Raw genomic sequence first — 14,913 nt, forward strand, 5'->3', positions numbered from 1 at the left:
ATATTCCGCGAAGCAGATAGGTAAGTACAAATGTCAAAAATTGACGAGACTCTGAAGTTATAGGTGTCCGACGGATAGTAAACTTTTACCGTCTGATCTCTTGTATTAGTAGTTCTCAATTTTATTTGCAATAGGCATCCGGTTATTATAAATAGTTACCAATAATAGGCCAGACAACTGAAACTTGAGCCTCATTTGAATAAGATGTAGAAAACTGCAATTCTGCAAAGCCAAGGAAAGAGACAGACAGCTAGAAATCGCTAAAATACTATGCTTGACTTTCAAAATGGAACCCCAATTCTAAATTTATTAACAATCGATTCCTGTAGATATATAGCTAAACAATGTCGTATTGTATTCACCAGGGTAACAGTTAGATATAGTGAAAACACATTTCTTCAAATTTACAGGAGAAAAGATGGGAAAGTACTTACGGAATTGAGTTCCTGTGGACTTTTGGAAGCTGGGAATAGTGTTTTTTCCATTCGTGCAACTTATTTGGCCGGTAAATAATGTAATTTTCGACATTCATGTATCTCCGTTGCACGATAGCTAGTGCCACCATTACCGTCGACTGCGTGAATCAAATGTTCCGTGTGTTCGATTATGAAACCCCCTGTCAGTGTAGCAACCACACGGTAGTTTTACAAGATGACGCGTGAGCTGGTTTTTTTTTCAATTTAATTTTCTGTTTGCCTAACCTAACTGAACCTAACCTAACCTTCCGTGAATGGATTGTGGATCAATTTTAGCCTAAAAACCATAATTTTTCGGTTAATAAGTGTTAGAGTAGCAACCACGCAGTAGTTTTACAAGATGACGTGTAAGCGGTTTCTTTTTTTTTTTCAATTCAATTTTCTATGCTTGCCTAACCTAACCTTCCGTGAATGGTTTGTGGATCAATTTTCGCTTAAAAACCTTTTGTGAATAGTTTGTGCGGCATTTATTGGTTCATAAGTTTGGTAACACTGCATATCAGCTGACGATAGACAACGTGAATCAAGATTTGGCCGCCAATTAGCAACGACCAATAAATACTTATAATGTTAAAAATAACGCTTTTTTCATTGAAAAAAAGTAATCCCAAGTTGAAAAATGTTCCGCTATGCATATGAGGTAAGTACAAATGAAATTAATTTGAAAATAAACGAGTTAAATGTGTTTTCGCTATATCTAACTAGTACCAAAGTGTTTTTGTAACTGAAGAACGTACGTTTCCGCAAATGGTTTGTGGGGCTATGTGTCAATGGTTCGTGGGGCTATGCGAGAATGGTGTGTGGGGCTACGCATATTTTTATCGAAACCAATTTTTAACTTTTGTAACCTATTGTGACCCTACCTAACCTAACCTTACCGGAAATGGTTCGTGGGGCTATGCGTCAATGGTTGAATTTCCGCTATGAAACATTCCCACATCACACAAAACACCTTCCAGATGTTAGACAATACTACAGGAACTTATTACGGTAAGTAGTTTCTTCTGTAGAAATGAACTATCCTTCGGACAGATTTCTTCATTTCATGAACTATCCTTCGGACAGATTTCTTCATTTCTACAGAAGAAACTACTTACCGTAATAAGTTCCTGTAGTATTGTCTAACATCTGGAAGGTGTTTTGTGTGATGTGGGAATGTTTCATAGCGGAAATTCAACCATTGACGCATAGCCCCACGAACCATTTCCGGTAAGGTTAGGTTAGGTAGGGTCACAATAGGTTACAATAGTTAAAAATTGGTTTCGATAAAAATATGCGTAGCCCCACACACCATTCTCGCATAGCTCCACACACCATTCTCGCATAGCCCCACGAACCATTGACACATAGCCCCACAAACCATTTGCGGAAACGTACGTTCTTCAGTTACAAAAACACTTTTTTTAAAAAAAAAATGATCAAAAAAACATGAATACACGTTAAAAAAATGATCCGCGAAGCAGATAGGTAAGTACAAATGTCAAAAATTGACGAAACTCAGAAGTTATAGGTGTCCGAAGGATAGTAAACATTTACCTAAACTGCACTTGCACTTGAACCTCGTTGGGTTTTCGATTGAAATATTACTTCTTAAAAGAGTGTGACCATATAATTTACTCTATATTTATATAAATGGGGGTATGAAGAAAATCGGATAGGGGTCCGGTCATCTCAAGTCGTTCCTAAATGGGTGCTTATTTTATCAGGGCATATATTGGTAGGGATCCAACTGTTAGCATTAGGTGGAAATGTCCTTGTACGTAGAAAGGTCAAGTCAAAACGATAGTGTTCTGTCCTAACGATAGTATTTACTTTACTGTGTTGTATACGATTTACTTCTGCTCTATAGGATAACCATGGAATGAAGTACAATTCGGCTTTATAAATTACACTACCTCCTAATAACTAAAAAAAAATATCTTGACATGAGATCAAAGGAGAGAAAAAAGTACACACCCACCTCTTTTTTTTCTCCCAGCGTATTAGGCATGGTGTATATTCCTGATAAATCTTCCTATCTTATGTACTTTGCACTATTATTCAGCCAAAATTTTATATAACGCGTATATCACTTTGGATTAGTCTATTTTTACGATAAAAAATTATTGAAAAAAACAAAACACAAGTCCGACAGCCGGCTTTGCCAAGGTCGTTACACAATACACAACATACGTCAAGAGACGTTGTTCATATTTTGACCTCCAGGTGGCAGTTTTGTCTTGTCACTGTATACGGCTGTAGCGCCATCTATCCGATGACTAATGAATTATCTTCTCTTTGTCGATCGGCGCGAAAATATAATAATAATAATAATCGTGTTTATTAAAGCAAACGTTTTTTTTACTCTTGGGACTCTCTTACAATCCTTATAAATAAAGAAGTGAGAAGGGGAAGGGAGAATGCACAAGGAATGATGATAAACAAAAAAGTACAGGTTGCATGTGCAATTTTTGACATTAATAAATAATAAGACCTCCAAGGGAATTTCACAATTCAATCCAATACAAGTGTCATTATTAAATACAGCAATGTGAGAGATCTTACTTACATTGTTACGTTAAATGAAGAAACGGACATTTTTTTAAAAAAAAAGTGGTACTCGAAGTCCAAAGTCCAAAGCAGTGGCTAGAAGACATAACTGGGAAATATTTCACACGGTAGCTGATTTCTTTCTTTACAATTTCTCTTGCATTTTTTTATGTGAAAGAACATAATATATTACTAGGCCATATTGGCTTAATATATACCCAATAAGGCTTAAACGTTACTTTTTAACAAAATGTTCACTGCACTCATATTATTATTATTTGGAACTGACTCCAATTTCAGTAAACGTCTAAAAATGTTCCCTCTTTTGAACCTTGCGATTAGTTTTACCTCTTTGACTATGTACACTATTAGAAACAATCGCAAACCTTTGGTAGGCCATATTGTATTCAGATACCTAATTAGTGGCGAAGCCTCATAAGAGGCCCGGAGGCCGGACCTACACTAATATATTTGGCTATAACGGATTATTTTATTACTTATAATTTCATTAAACGACGCCTTAAGAAAACTGAAATTCTAGACCTTGCGATAATTTCCACAAATTTCCATCCCTGCCAGGGGCTCTATCGTCGCATGTCGAGCCACTTCTCCGAGGGCCTCAGCTGGTCCCATAACATTCTATGTGATTCATTCGGGAAAGCATAATTTCAGGGTCGCGTTCGCCCGAAATGGACACAGTGAGTCCGGCCTCAGACAGTTATGCCAACCCTAGCATAATTGTGCTAAACGTAGTACAATTTGAACTTCGTTGGCACCTAGCACCCTGTGTTTGGGATAATGGTAAAATATAGCATCATCTATAAACATACGCCACTGGCAAACAGATACATTGAATTCAGATAAATATATTTTGAAAAAATAAATTTGAAAAAATCGCAGATCTTACTTGTTTCAAACAAAAGGTAGCATGCCGATCCAGCCACATCTGGTCCACCGTCTACTTTTCATCTTTACTTTGTCTTTCCTTAGTCCACGAGGAACATTTTATTGAAGGAAATTGCTAGAAAGTTGGGGTCACAGATAAAACAACCCGCTGCCTTTTTTTAGTCGTCGAATTTTCTCAAACTTTTTCAAGCGTTATATTGAACCAATTATATTGGTTAACCATTGTAATTAATTTAATGGGGGAAATTACCAATATTTTTTAACTAATCAACAACGCATGTTCACATCACAACTCCCCCCAAAATAGATGCATAAAATCAGGCCTCCCCGATGGCGCAGTGGTAGCGTCGCCGCTTTGTAAACAACGGGTCCCGGGTTTGATACCCGGTGGAGGCACATAGTGGTTCGGATCCCACTTTAAACTGTATGTCCAGTCCCGATTAGCCTTTCTGTGCATAAAGTGGACTTAAAACAACAATTCAACAGATGCATAAAATGAACTTAAGACCTAAGTCATCCGAGCACAATTTAATTGCATTTAGAAAAACTTACGAGTTTAATCAACACACTTTTCCTGATTGGAAGCTTGGCAACGGTGGACATAAGGTACAAATTGGGCTTCACATCTGTTTCTTGTCCAACGAGGGGAGAGGGAAGGTGAGGGTAGAAAGGCAAAGTAAACTTACTCTGAGGGCGAGAAAAAAGTTTCTATCACAGTGCTCTGCGTATCGATTTACTCCTGTTGCGTTGTTGTTTTTTCTTTCGTTCATTTATTTTTTATTGTTCTTTCATTGATTTGTCTCTTTTTTACTTCGCTTCTTGTGACAATTTTGGCTAATTTGCGAAGATGGGGAAGAGTGTTGATATGATGAAATTGATGAATGGACACTCAGAAACATCCATGCCCAGGCCAAGATTCGAACCCCGGACCCCTGTCGTCGTAGCGCGGTGTGCTAACCACTCCGCCACGGGAGCCGACTCTCATTGTTGTGAGCGTGAAGTGAGCAACGACTTGTATTACTCTGGAATGCTACAAAAACAAGCATAAAAGCCTATTACTGGGCATAGGAAGAAAGAAGGGGCATCGGAACATTGAGGACTGCTACTCGAATGACATCTAAAGCATCAATTTACAATAAAATGAAGAAATACGATTTACGAGTTAGCACTTATCAAGAGTTACTATTCAGATACGTTGAAAGATGCAAGAATATGTAGATACATTTTCAAAAATAACTTTAAAGGTTATATTTTTTATATTTTAAAAAAATCGCACCCATAACATCACGAACTCACACGCCTGTGCCTACCCTTCCAGAAACACCACGCATCGCCACTGTACATCACTTGTTTCATGATAGACACAGGAAGGAGAACTGGTGTATTACAAAATGAAAATATTATTGGTTTGAACATAATTAAAGATTGTAGGGAGCAACAGAAGCTAAATTGGTGTACTTCTAATTTCACTGAGAGATTTAAGATTTTCGATTACATTTTCAGAAAAATATGTTACTTCAATTTGAATATATATATTTTTTAATATGCCTTTAAAATATGTACATCTTCTGTTTGTAAAATGTTAACTTGTATATACAACTATACAAGGTGTGCAATCGATTGAAATTAAATGTACACTATTGTAGGGCGTCCCTCCTTCCAAAAAAGAACAAAAGTTAGTAATGGCTGTAGGCCAGCGGTTCTCAAACTTTTTTTTCTCATTGTACCCTTTATTCGTAACTAAAAGTATAATGTACCCCTCCCGTAGGTTTTCTCCGAATAGTGGGTTTTGGGGAATTTTTTTGACTTCCTGATTGGTGGGGAGTGTTTGATATGTTGGAGACGGGTGTCTGCAATAGAGCAAAATGGCATTCGGACTGTATGTGGAAAGATGGTAAACAAATAAACATTATAATCGTACGTTTATTATTATTATTTTATTGGGTGTTCTGACGCTTACAATCTTTATGATTAGCTACAAAAATTAAAATGTGAAACATGTATGCTAGGAAATATACAAAAATAATAATTTTCATGTATTTTTTCCATATTTATTGAAAAAAGTAAAGAAATAAGTTTGTAAGAAACTGTCAATCACAATTTTGGAATTTTTGTTGTAAAGCCTCACAGTTTCTAGTGAGAAGGATGTGCCTGCATAGCATGACACAGTTTCTTCATGTCTGGGTGTGCACTTGACTTGACACTTTCAAGCAGAGATTCATCTCCAAATTTAGTCTATTTCGGTACTGTTCCCAGTCGTACTCGTGACGTTTTTTCACTTTATCAAATATTTGGGTGGGTTTTTCAGTTGAAGAATGAAATGGGTAGAGTTTTCGAACGAGTATTTTATTTCAAAACGAGTGAAACTAAGAGTGTCAGTTTCAAAAACAGCCTTATTTTCCTGTTGAGTGTGAAAGATATGAAGTCTGAAACAATGAAGTCTGCTCTACACAACTGGAGCAAGAATGTTGTCATGTGGGTATTCTCTACATTTCTCCTCCGAGCTGATCGCGTTCTCCTTCAAGCTGTTCGTGTGCCCCAGGAGGTACGTGTACCACAGTTTGAGAACCGCTGCTATAGGCTGTCCGGATAGCGTAGACACCTTAATAAATTTCAGTTCTTAATCAAAGGGTCCTTTGCTCTGTCCCCCCTGGAGGAAGTACAATGACTTGCTTTCATAGGCATGCTCAGACTAATTTACTGCACAATATTAGCCCGATTGTCGTAACTTCATGTTCCTATTTCACAGAAACTATTAGATATATGAAGAAATGTTAATTTATCACAGGTTTCCTATCGTTATGACTAGAGCCCGGAAGTTTGGCAAAATGCCTCTTTTTATCTACTGCATATATTGATAAAATTTTTCCGGATATACGTTTCTTATGTTGTTTCGAATGTTTTGGAAGCCTTTTCATTTTGCCTATTTGGGACCCCACTGTCTATTTTTAATTATAATGCCTTTTTTCAATTAAATTTGACATTTTTTTAAAAAAAATGTGTATATAAATTATTTTTCTCCCAAAAAACGTTGTTGGCATTTATTTTTCTTCCGTTTATTATGTGAATAATTTTCGCCTTATTTAAGTAATATTGAACTCACGCATGTTTCAACATTGCTGAAGGAGAAAAGTGTGAGAAAAAAGAATTTCATGCTGAGTCAGGATATTGCCTTTCGGTTAACATTTCTTGTGCATGATTGACTGCTGAAGTGGACAGGTTGATTTCGAACACAAAGAAAATATTTCTGAAATCTCCCTCTCGAACCCGAAAATTTCAGGAAGTTGCGATTGAGCTTAGTTTACCTCAGCAACCAGTCTTGACGAGATAGGGAACCTGGATATCAGCAGCTATATATTATGCTAACAACCTTCAAAAAATCAGTGAGGTGATCGATGCTCTTCCAGAAAATGAAGCGGCTTCAATTCGTGAAGTGAAAAAACGCCTGTGCTATTCAAGTTTACTTTTGAACATTATGGTGCATTGCCAGAGACAATTACAATTATAGCATCCATGAAAATCTTCGAGGAATCTATGCAGCAGATGATGGAAGTGCCAGGAGAAAAGGGGTGAGCTGTTGCGGAAAAGTGCTAACGGGTAGTGAGTGCAAATGAGGACTTGAAACAATTGAAAACAATTTGTGATATTCTAAAAGGTGAAAATGCTGTTACCAAAATGAGTCCAGCTACATCAGCTTGTTATATGTATGCTCCAATAACTTCTGTCGAAGTAGAAAGATCATTTTCTATTATGAAAAACATTCTCTCCGACAGACGACTATCAATGAATGTTGAGAACTTAAAAAGCACCTTGTAGTTATGTGTAATCAAGACGGAGAAAATTGAAATGCTCTTCCCAATGTAGATTTTAACATTTTGCCAGAAATTATAGATAAAAGTAAGCGACTTCTGTAAGTAAGTAAGAGACACGTCATATGTTGTTGATTATTGGGAGGGTTAGGTATCTGTTGGCATCGAGCCAACCGCTGGCGGTTGCTCATGTGCTCGTTACACTTCTAAATGTGCCTTTTTTCGGTTTATTTTGCCTTTTTTTTTCATTTTTAGTGCCTATTTACCACATTATAAATGCCTTTTTGCCTGCCTATTTTAACGAAAATAAATGCCTGAACTTCCGGGCTCTAGTTATGACGATAATAATGAAAGTAAACAACTGAAAATCAATATTTTTACAGAATGTAACAAACGTAATACAATACAAGACTATATCTCTACAAGCAATATCAGCTGAATCGTTTTCTGATGTGCATTACGTCATAAAATACAATATTGATCATGGTCACTTGATAGTTATAAAACCATGTGTTATATATACGTAGGAACCATAATTTTTCGCGAATGTGATAACACCGGAAAAAAATTCTGTGCGTGTGTGCTAATACATCTTTCATCAATTTGAAATCGAGAACCCATTTGTGCTTAATATTAAAAATACTACGAAAATTCAGTATTCTTTAAGTCTTAAAAAATAAAATGCATCATATGTACGCATATAGAACGCGCAAGTTTTTCAAATTTCAGCTCGCCAAAAAACTATGATGCGTGTTTTGCACGGAATGATTCAGTCAACTACACAAAACCATGATCTTTCATTTCTATCGGATCGTTTTGGGGGAGAGATAGGGGGGGGGGCATCTCAAATAAAACGAAATTCCATACTTTTTTAACACAGGTATTATTTTTCACTACTTTAACGCTAGTTTCTACATTTTTTTGTTTTTTGAGGACACAGTGGGGGGTGCCCAGGGGGGTCCCTTCTGCTGTTTCCGCTACTTCCTTTTGGAAACTTTATTTCTTTTTCCACCGTTTTACGTAATGTTGGTCTACTTCCCATTGTGTTACTGGACGCGTTCCTCGCTATGTTTTACAACATATAATGTGGTTGGTAGTTTGTGATTTTTTGCATAATATGTGTGTTCCTTGCAACACCGTCACACGCCGTTTCCCGATAATAAGGAACGTCACAGATGCGATCAAATGTTATGTTGGGTTGCCAGCATACAGGCGTCAAAATGACTTCTTATCATTCATATAGCGCCGAAACGACGCACCAATAACAAAAAGTTATTTGTTTTGATGTTCTCTATACGTTTCAGTGGTCCGCCGGCGCCATTTTAATGATACACAGCATATATATGTGGGTGGGGGGGGGGGGGAGAGCTTGAGCTTTGTGCCCCAAATCAAAAATGTTCCTGCGGCATGGAAGTTTCTAGAAACTTTCACTACTACGTACTATTTCTGTGTAAACCAGCAGGAATACTAATTGAAAAGATCATCAAGACTTTCAGAGGACGCCGTTTTCTCTTCTTGTAGCTTATTTTCTATTTACTCATTCGATGCCCCTATGTCCTCGGGACGCCAATCTTCCCTCTCCACCCATCACCCCTCTCCCTCCAACTTACCGAAGCCAACTTATTTATTATAGAAGAAAAATGGCAGAAAGTGCAACATCGGCTTTTGTTTTTTTAAAAAAATAAGCTTTTCAACACATTTTTCGCTGAATAATGGAATTCGTGTTCGCTGGTCTATGCTTGGCATTAACATGGACTTGGAAGGTTAAGAAGTTTTCATTAAAATTCGCCAAGGTCAGACATCACCAAGTCTTTATCATTAATACTTGGCGTTGGCAGTGTGACCTTTTTACACCTAGGCGAAGACAGATACGAATTCGCATGTGTTACTTGCAGGAGGGCAAAGTTCGTTCGTGTAGACTTCCTGCTTCGATCGAATTGGATGAAATATGATCCGTTCGATATGTTGCACAATCCAATACAGCCAAGTTTAAATCCACAAAATGAAAATATGTGTACTTCAATATGCTATGAGGAACTAAATTCAAGAATAAAGAATACTTAAACTTAATATAGAATTTGAATTTGCATCATTGCATAGTAATAGAATTTTTGTTTTGAGAGTTCTGTATATCTGCATTCTGCGAAAGTGTTATGCATTAATGAAGGAAGTATCCGCAAAGAAAATTTGGAACTCAGCACGGAACAGATATTTTTTTAAGTAAAGGTAAGTTGTTTTTTTTTCAATGAGTAACCAGCAGCCTAACTTGGTACTGACTTTGGGGGAGGGCGGATAAATATGAACCTCTGATCATAGGCGTAACTTAGCGTGGGCAAGGGGGGGAGGGGCACCTGCCCTTCAAAAAATTTCAGGCAACTAAATTCAAAAGGTTATCCTCTTGGGACCTGAGTAGCAAAAGTATTGAAGCGAATTTTTTTATGATTGTGCAAATGTAAGCTATTCAGCAAAATAGTTCTGGACGCTAGTTTTATGGGATGGAACACTTATTAATTCTGCCCCCCCCCCAAGTTAAGTGTCAAGTTTGATTATGCCCCCAAAACTAAGTCCCAAATTTATTCTGACCCTCAAAGTTAAGTCCCAAGTTTGATTCTGCTCCCCTAAATTAAGTCCCAAGTTTTATTCTGCCCCCCAAGTTAAGTCCCAAGTTTGATTCTGCCCCCCACCTCAAAGTCAAGTCTCTAGTTTGATTCTGCCCCCTCCCCCAAAGTAAAGTCCAAAGTTTGATTCTGCCCCTTCCCCATTAAATTTAAGACCCAAGTTTGATTCTGCCCCCCCCCCCCAAAGTTTCATTCTGCCTCCCCCCAAGTTAAGTTCCAAGTTGGAACGAAGTACGATGAATTGTGAAATATCTGTAACACCAAATGAAAGGCAGGATCCAGTAGCGGCTTCTGCCTATTCGCACATTCGCATGTGCACACCCAAATAAATCTGTAATGCAATTAATTTTTTATTATACTTATTCGCTGAATACTATCTCCTTCAAACAAAACATCAAACGTTCCCAAGCCCAATCGGCGACCAAATCTTCGTGTTACGAGCGCCTGCAGACTGAAGTTCGTTCGTTTCGCACAAGTGGCAGTGCGCTCCGATGCCGCTGTTTGCAGCACGCAAGGAAAGAGAATGATTGGCGCCTGTAGCTTGCAGTATTATGGGCTTAACAAGCACCACCAGTGTTGTGTTCACGCAGTGTTGCAATCCCATTCCATTCGTGATCGTGTGGCGGAATGGAGGCAGCCCACACATCATCGTAAATCGAGGGATTTTTTTAATTTTTTTTTTTAAAAAGGGGGACATTTCTATGGTATCTTCGCCCACACTGTTGTTCCGAGCAAGAAAGAAGGGGAGGAAGGAGGGGGGCAACTGAGAGCGAAACGCGTGTTTTAAACAATGTCTTGCATTTCCTTTGCTTAGTGCAGCAGCTTGATCAAAATAAACTGTCCTTATGGCGCTGTAGTCAGTCAACGCGGGTGTTGTAGTCAGCTGTTTTCATTGAGTCCCGTTCATGCGTTGCAAAAATTGTTACACTGTCAAAAGCACGTTCCTGTTTCAGTGCAAGGTATTTGAATTCATGATGAAAGGGAAAACTCTACACAGCGAAAGCATATACGTAATATTTAACGTTGTTGAATATTTGGAGGGAAGTTATGCGGGAAACATCTGAAATACGAAGCAGGGCAGTGTGGACTGATTGAGTACTGTTAAGCCCGCATCACAGGGAACTGGATTTCCAGTAGGTATGCCCTAGTTGGCTTTGGACTGGCTACCAATTTGCTAGTTTTCGCCTCACACGATACTTATCAGCGTACTTGTCGATAGACTTTTGGTTTTGTTCCCATACGAGGAAAGTTGTAATGGCGGCCGCATGAGATGTAAACAATGTATCACTTCACATTTTTAAAAGCCGATGACTATTCAATCGAGAGGAATAACGTTTCGTATAAAACAATGGCGCTGCTTAAATACATACTTTACAACGTTTTCTGTACACGTATGGAAGAATATTTTAGTTGTTTTAAATGTAAACACCGTGCACTCAGCATAGATGATGTAACTCAACACGCCTTTCATACTGTATACGTTAATCATTGCTGGAGTAACACTCGGAAGCCACAGACAAAAACGCTCCTTTGCACACTCACAGATTATCTTCACATGGCGAAACTTTGCTCTGATTGGCTGTTCCACAGAATCCAGTCGAGGAAAGCAAGTAGCAATTAGAACATGTCCTATTCCTCCAAACCAGTCAGCCAGGCGGCCATGATTGCTACCTAGAAAGTTTGTTCAGCGCCAACTAGGGCACTCCTACTAGAATTCCAGTTCCGTGTGATAGGGGCTTTATTTTCTTTCATATTTATTATTCTCTTGATTTTGTTATTTTGGTCAGTCGGTCATTAGAAATACACAACTGCTAGATAGATTACAACTGATTTTCTGCATGTTGTCTTTGGATCGGCTACCTTGTTTGCAGTAGCGGCTTCAGATAAACTTTTCACCCGGGCGAGGTGTTGCCCCCTCTTTTCCACCCTGGTGCTCCTACTTTTCACCTTGCTCCAATGTAAATCATGGTCATGTTATATATTTACGGTTTTGATGACGAAAAATAATAGCCTTATTTTAAAAATACTTTGAGTGTTACTGTTAAAGAACATGTTTATTGTATGTGTTTATTTAATACCTATATAATGACATCAAAGTAACAGTTATCTCTTAGCTTAAATTCCTACATGATTTTGCAATATACTTATTAAGTTATTCAGCAGTAACTTCAATTAATTCTTGATAACAATAAATCCAACTATTTTAAAAAACAAATAACCACACCTGGTGGAGGCACATAGTGGTTCAGATCCCACTATAAACTGTAGGTCGTGTCGGTTTTTCTATGCATAAGGTGGATCTAAAAAATAAACTCAAACAAATATATAGCCAAGGCTGAACTGCACACCCATAGAGCCAGACCACCAGTCGCCACTGGCCAGATCTTCAAGTTTTGTTTTAATGACTTGAAGTTGTCCGTTTGCTCACTACGCAGCGCCACGGTCGCATAAATAAAAATGGCGAATGGCAGTGCGATCGACACAGCGGCTAATTTTGTTATGAAAGTAATGCGGCTTAGTTAGTTTTTGGAATATATTGTGTAGATTTGTTTCTCTAGAAAGGCGGTAAGTGAATTGATGGAAACAGTTATATTTGTGGAGTGATTTGCAGTCACGAAATGGTATTAATTTACATAGAAAAGTAACATAAATACGTTTTATGTGCAACGCAACACGAGCATCAACATATCGCATGTGAGGCTGGACGTCAAACGTTGAATTGTGTACACAAGTTTATTTTTGTATACTAATAAAATTGAAATAGTGTCATGAAGGGGAAAAAATGTTTCGTGGCGTACATATTATGAAGTCATTTTCCCGAAATGCAGATATTCGAAAGAATTTAATTTCATATTCCATGGAGTTGAAATAGCCGATTACGATGTACCTTGTCATCTCTATCAACAAATTGCTTTACATTCGTGTCGATTGGTAAGTAAAACTTTGGTGTTAAGGACTGTGCATTTTTACTCGTGACTTGGCTGTAAAATGTCTACCTTGTACTTGATGAAAATAAACCGCAAATTAATTAAATTAATTAATTAATTAAAATAAACGAGTATTGTCTGTGTGAATTTCCATAAAAATAATATTTGTGACAATGACAATATTAATGAACCTTTCAGGATAATGCATACACAATACTAATTCTCGCAGCAATTGTCATGTTACGTGTTACAATCCATACCTATGTTTTCTTCCGTATTGTTAATAAAAAACTCAAGGACAGGTCATGATAGACGGTTCATAATATTCTTTAATATTTTCGCGACTACTGTACCAAATATCATAACAATTTTCTGATGCAAAGAAATGTTACAAAGAAAAGAATCAGACGTTGCAGCAAAAACCCCATTTACTTCCATTATAAGCAGTCGAGCGCTGTACCCCGGTGTCAACACCAGCGCCTCTAGCGGATTTCATTTTCGAGTGGAACCAGCGAGAGAGAGCAAAACCATGCCGTTTTCCACACTACGTTATTCTAAGCGCTGTAGCGCAGGCAGTGGTGTGATATGCTGACTGAGACAAAATTCCAGACGAGTGTACGGAGGAGTTGCACCTGATGCTAAATCAATTAGGCTGTGGTTTAGTAAGTTTCTAACAACCAGCAGTGTCCTATAAAACAATCTGGTGGAGCTCACCGTCGTGTGTTGGAGGAAAATGTGGAAGAAATTCGACCTGACCTCACTTCGCTGGACTCTTTCCTCTGGGGTTACGTCAAGGATCGTGTGTTTGCGACTCCAGTGAATAACATCCCAGAGTTACGAACCCGCATACGTGATACGATTGCAACAGTAACAGGAGACATGTTGGAGAGAACATGGCAAGAAGTTGAATACAGACTGGCAGTAGCGTACGCAGGATTTCATCAAGGGGGGTGTTATTTCGAAAACTTTCTACAAATTCACATTACATTGTTTTATTATACTTTATTTAATTATTAATAATAATAATTAATAATTCTTATAATTAACTAATTAATTAGTTTAATTACTACTAATAATTACTACTAATGCAGCTGCTATTTATGGGCTTTGCTTACAACTTTACTTCGCATTGACAATACAATTTATGAAAGAAATAGAACAAAATTACATTTCTTTTGTTTCTTTGTAACAAAATAATTGTCTAGTCAACGGTTATTTGTATATGATAAGTCAGACATTTTAAGTGTGAAGAAAATCCATAAAAAGAAGCAAATATATTAAATTTATTGAAATAATTGAAATATGAAACTCATTCAAGGAGCCGCGCTGATCTAGTCTGACAACTTCGTGGGAGATCCGGGTTCGATTCACGGAATTGGTTGGAATTTATCCAGCCTTGTCTCCGCACCCAGCCTCATAGCAATGGGTACCTGAGAGCAACCCTGGGGAATGAAGGCTGCCGGAGCATGGTGCTGATCACATCACCTGCAAAATAGTTCGAGATCGATAATCTTTGGGGCCCACCACACCACTACGTGTGCCTTCATGGCTCGGTGCTATATGCACGGGGGAATTTACATTACCTTTACCTATGGAACTCGCCCAGGATGATGATGAAGCGCGAAAATACATGTTGCTAAATTCCACT

General features: G+C 38.0%; 1 protein-coding gene across 1 annotated transcript in view; it reads right to left on the reverse strand.

Moving 5' to 3' along the window:
- The window catches only part of UGP (UDP-glucose pyrophosphorylase), a 130,828-nt gene extending 128,188 nt beyond the window's left edge, over positions 1 to 2,640 (reverse strand). Inside the window, exon 1 of the mRNA XM_083122551.1 lies at positions 2,437 to 2,640. Coding sequence (XP_082978677.1) covers positions 2,437 to 2,466 — 30 coding nt within the window. The 5' untranslated portion in view covers positions 2,467 to 2,640. The remainder of the gene's footprint in view (positions 1 to 2,436) is intronic.
- Positions 2,641 to 14,913: the final 12,273 nt, after the last annotated feature.

The sequence above is a fragment of the Lepisma saccharinum genome, chromosome 5 (assembly GCF_977018435.1).
Source record: "Lepisma saccharinum chromosome 5, izLepSacc3.1, whole genome shotgun sequence".
NCBI classification, from domain to species: domain Eukaryota; kingdom Metazoa; phylum Arthropoda; class Insecta; order Zygentoma; family Lepismatidae; genus Lepisma; species Lepisma saccharinum.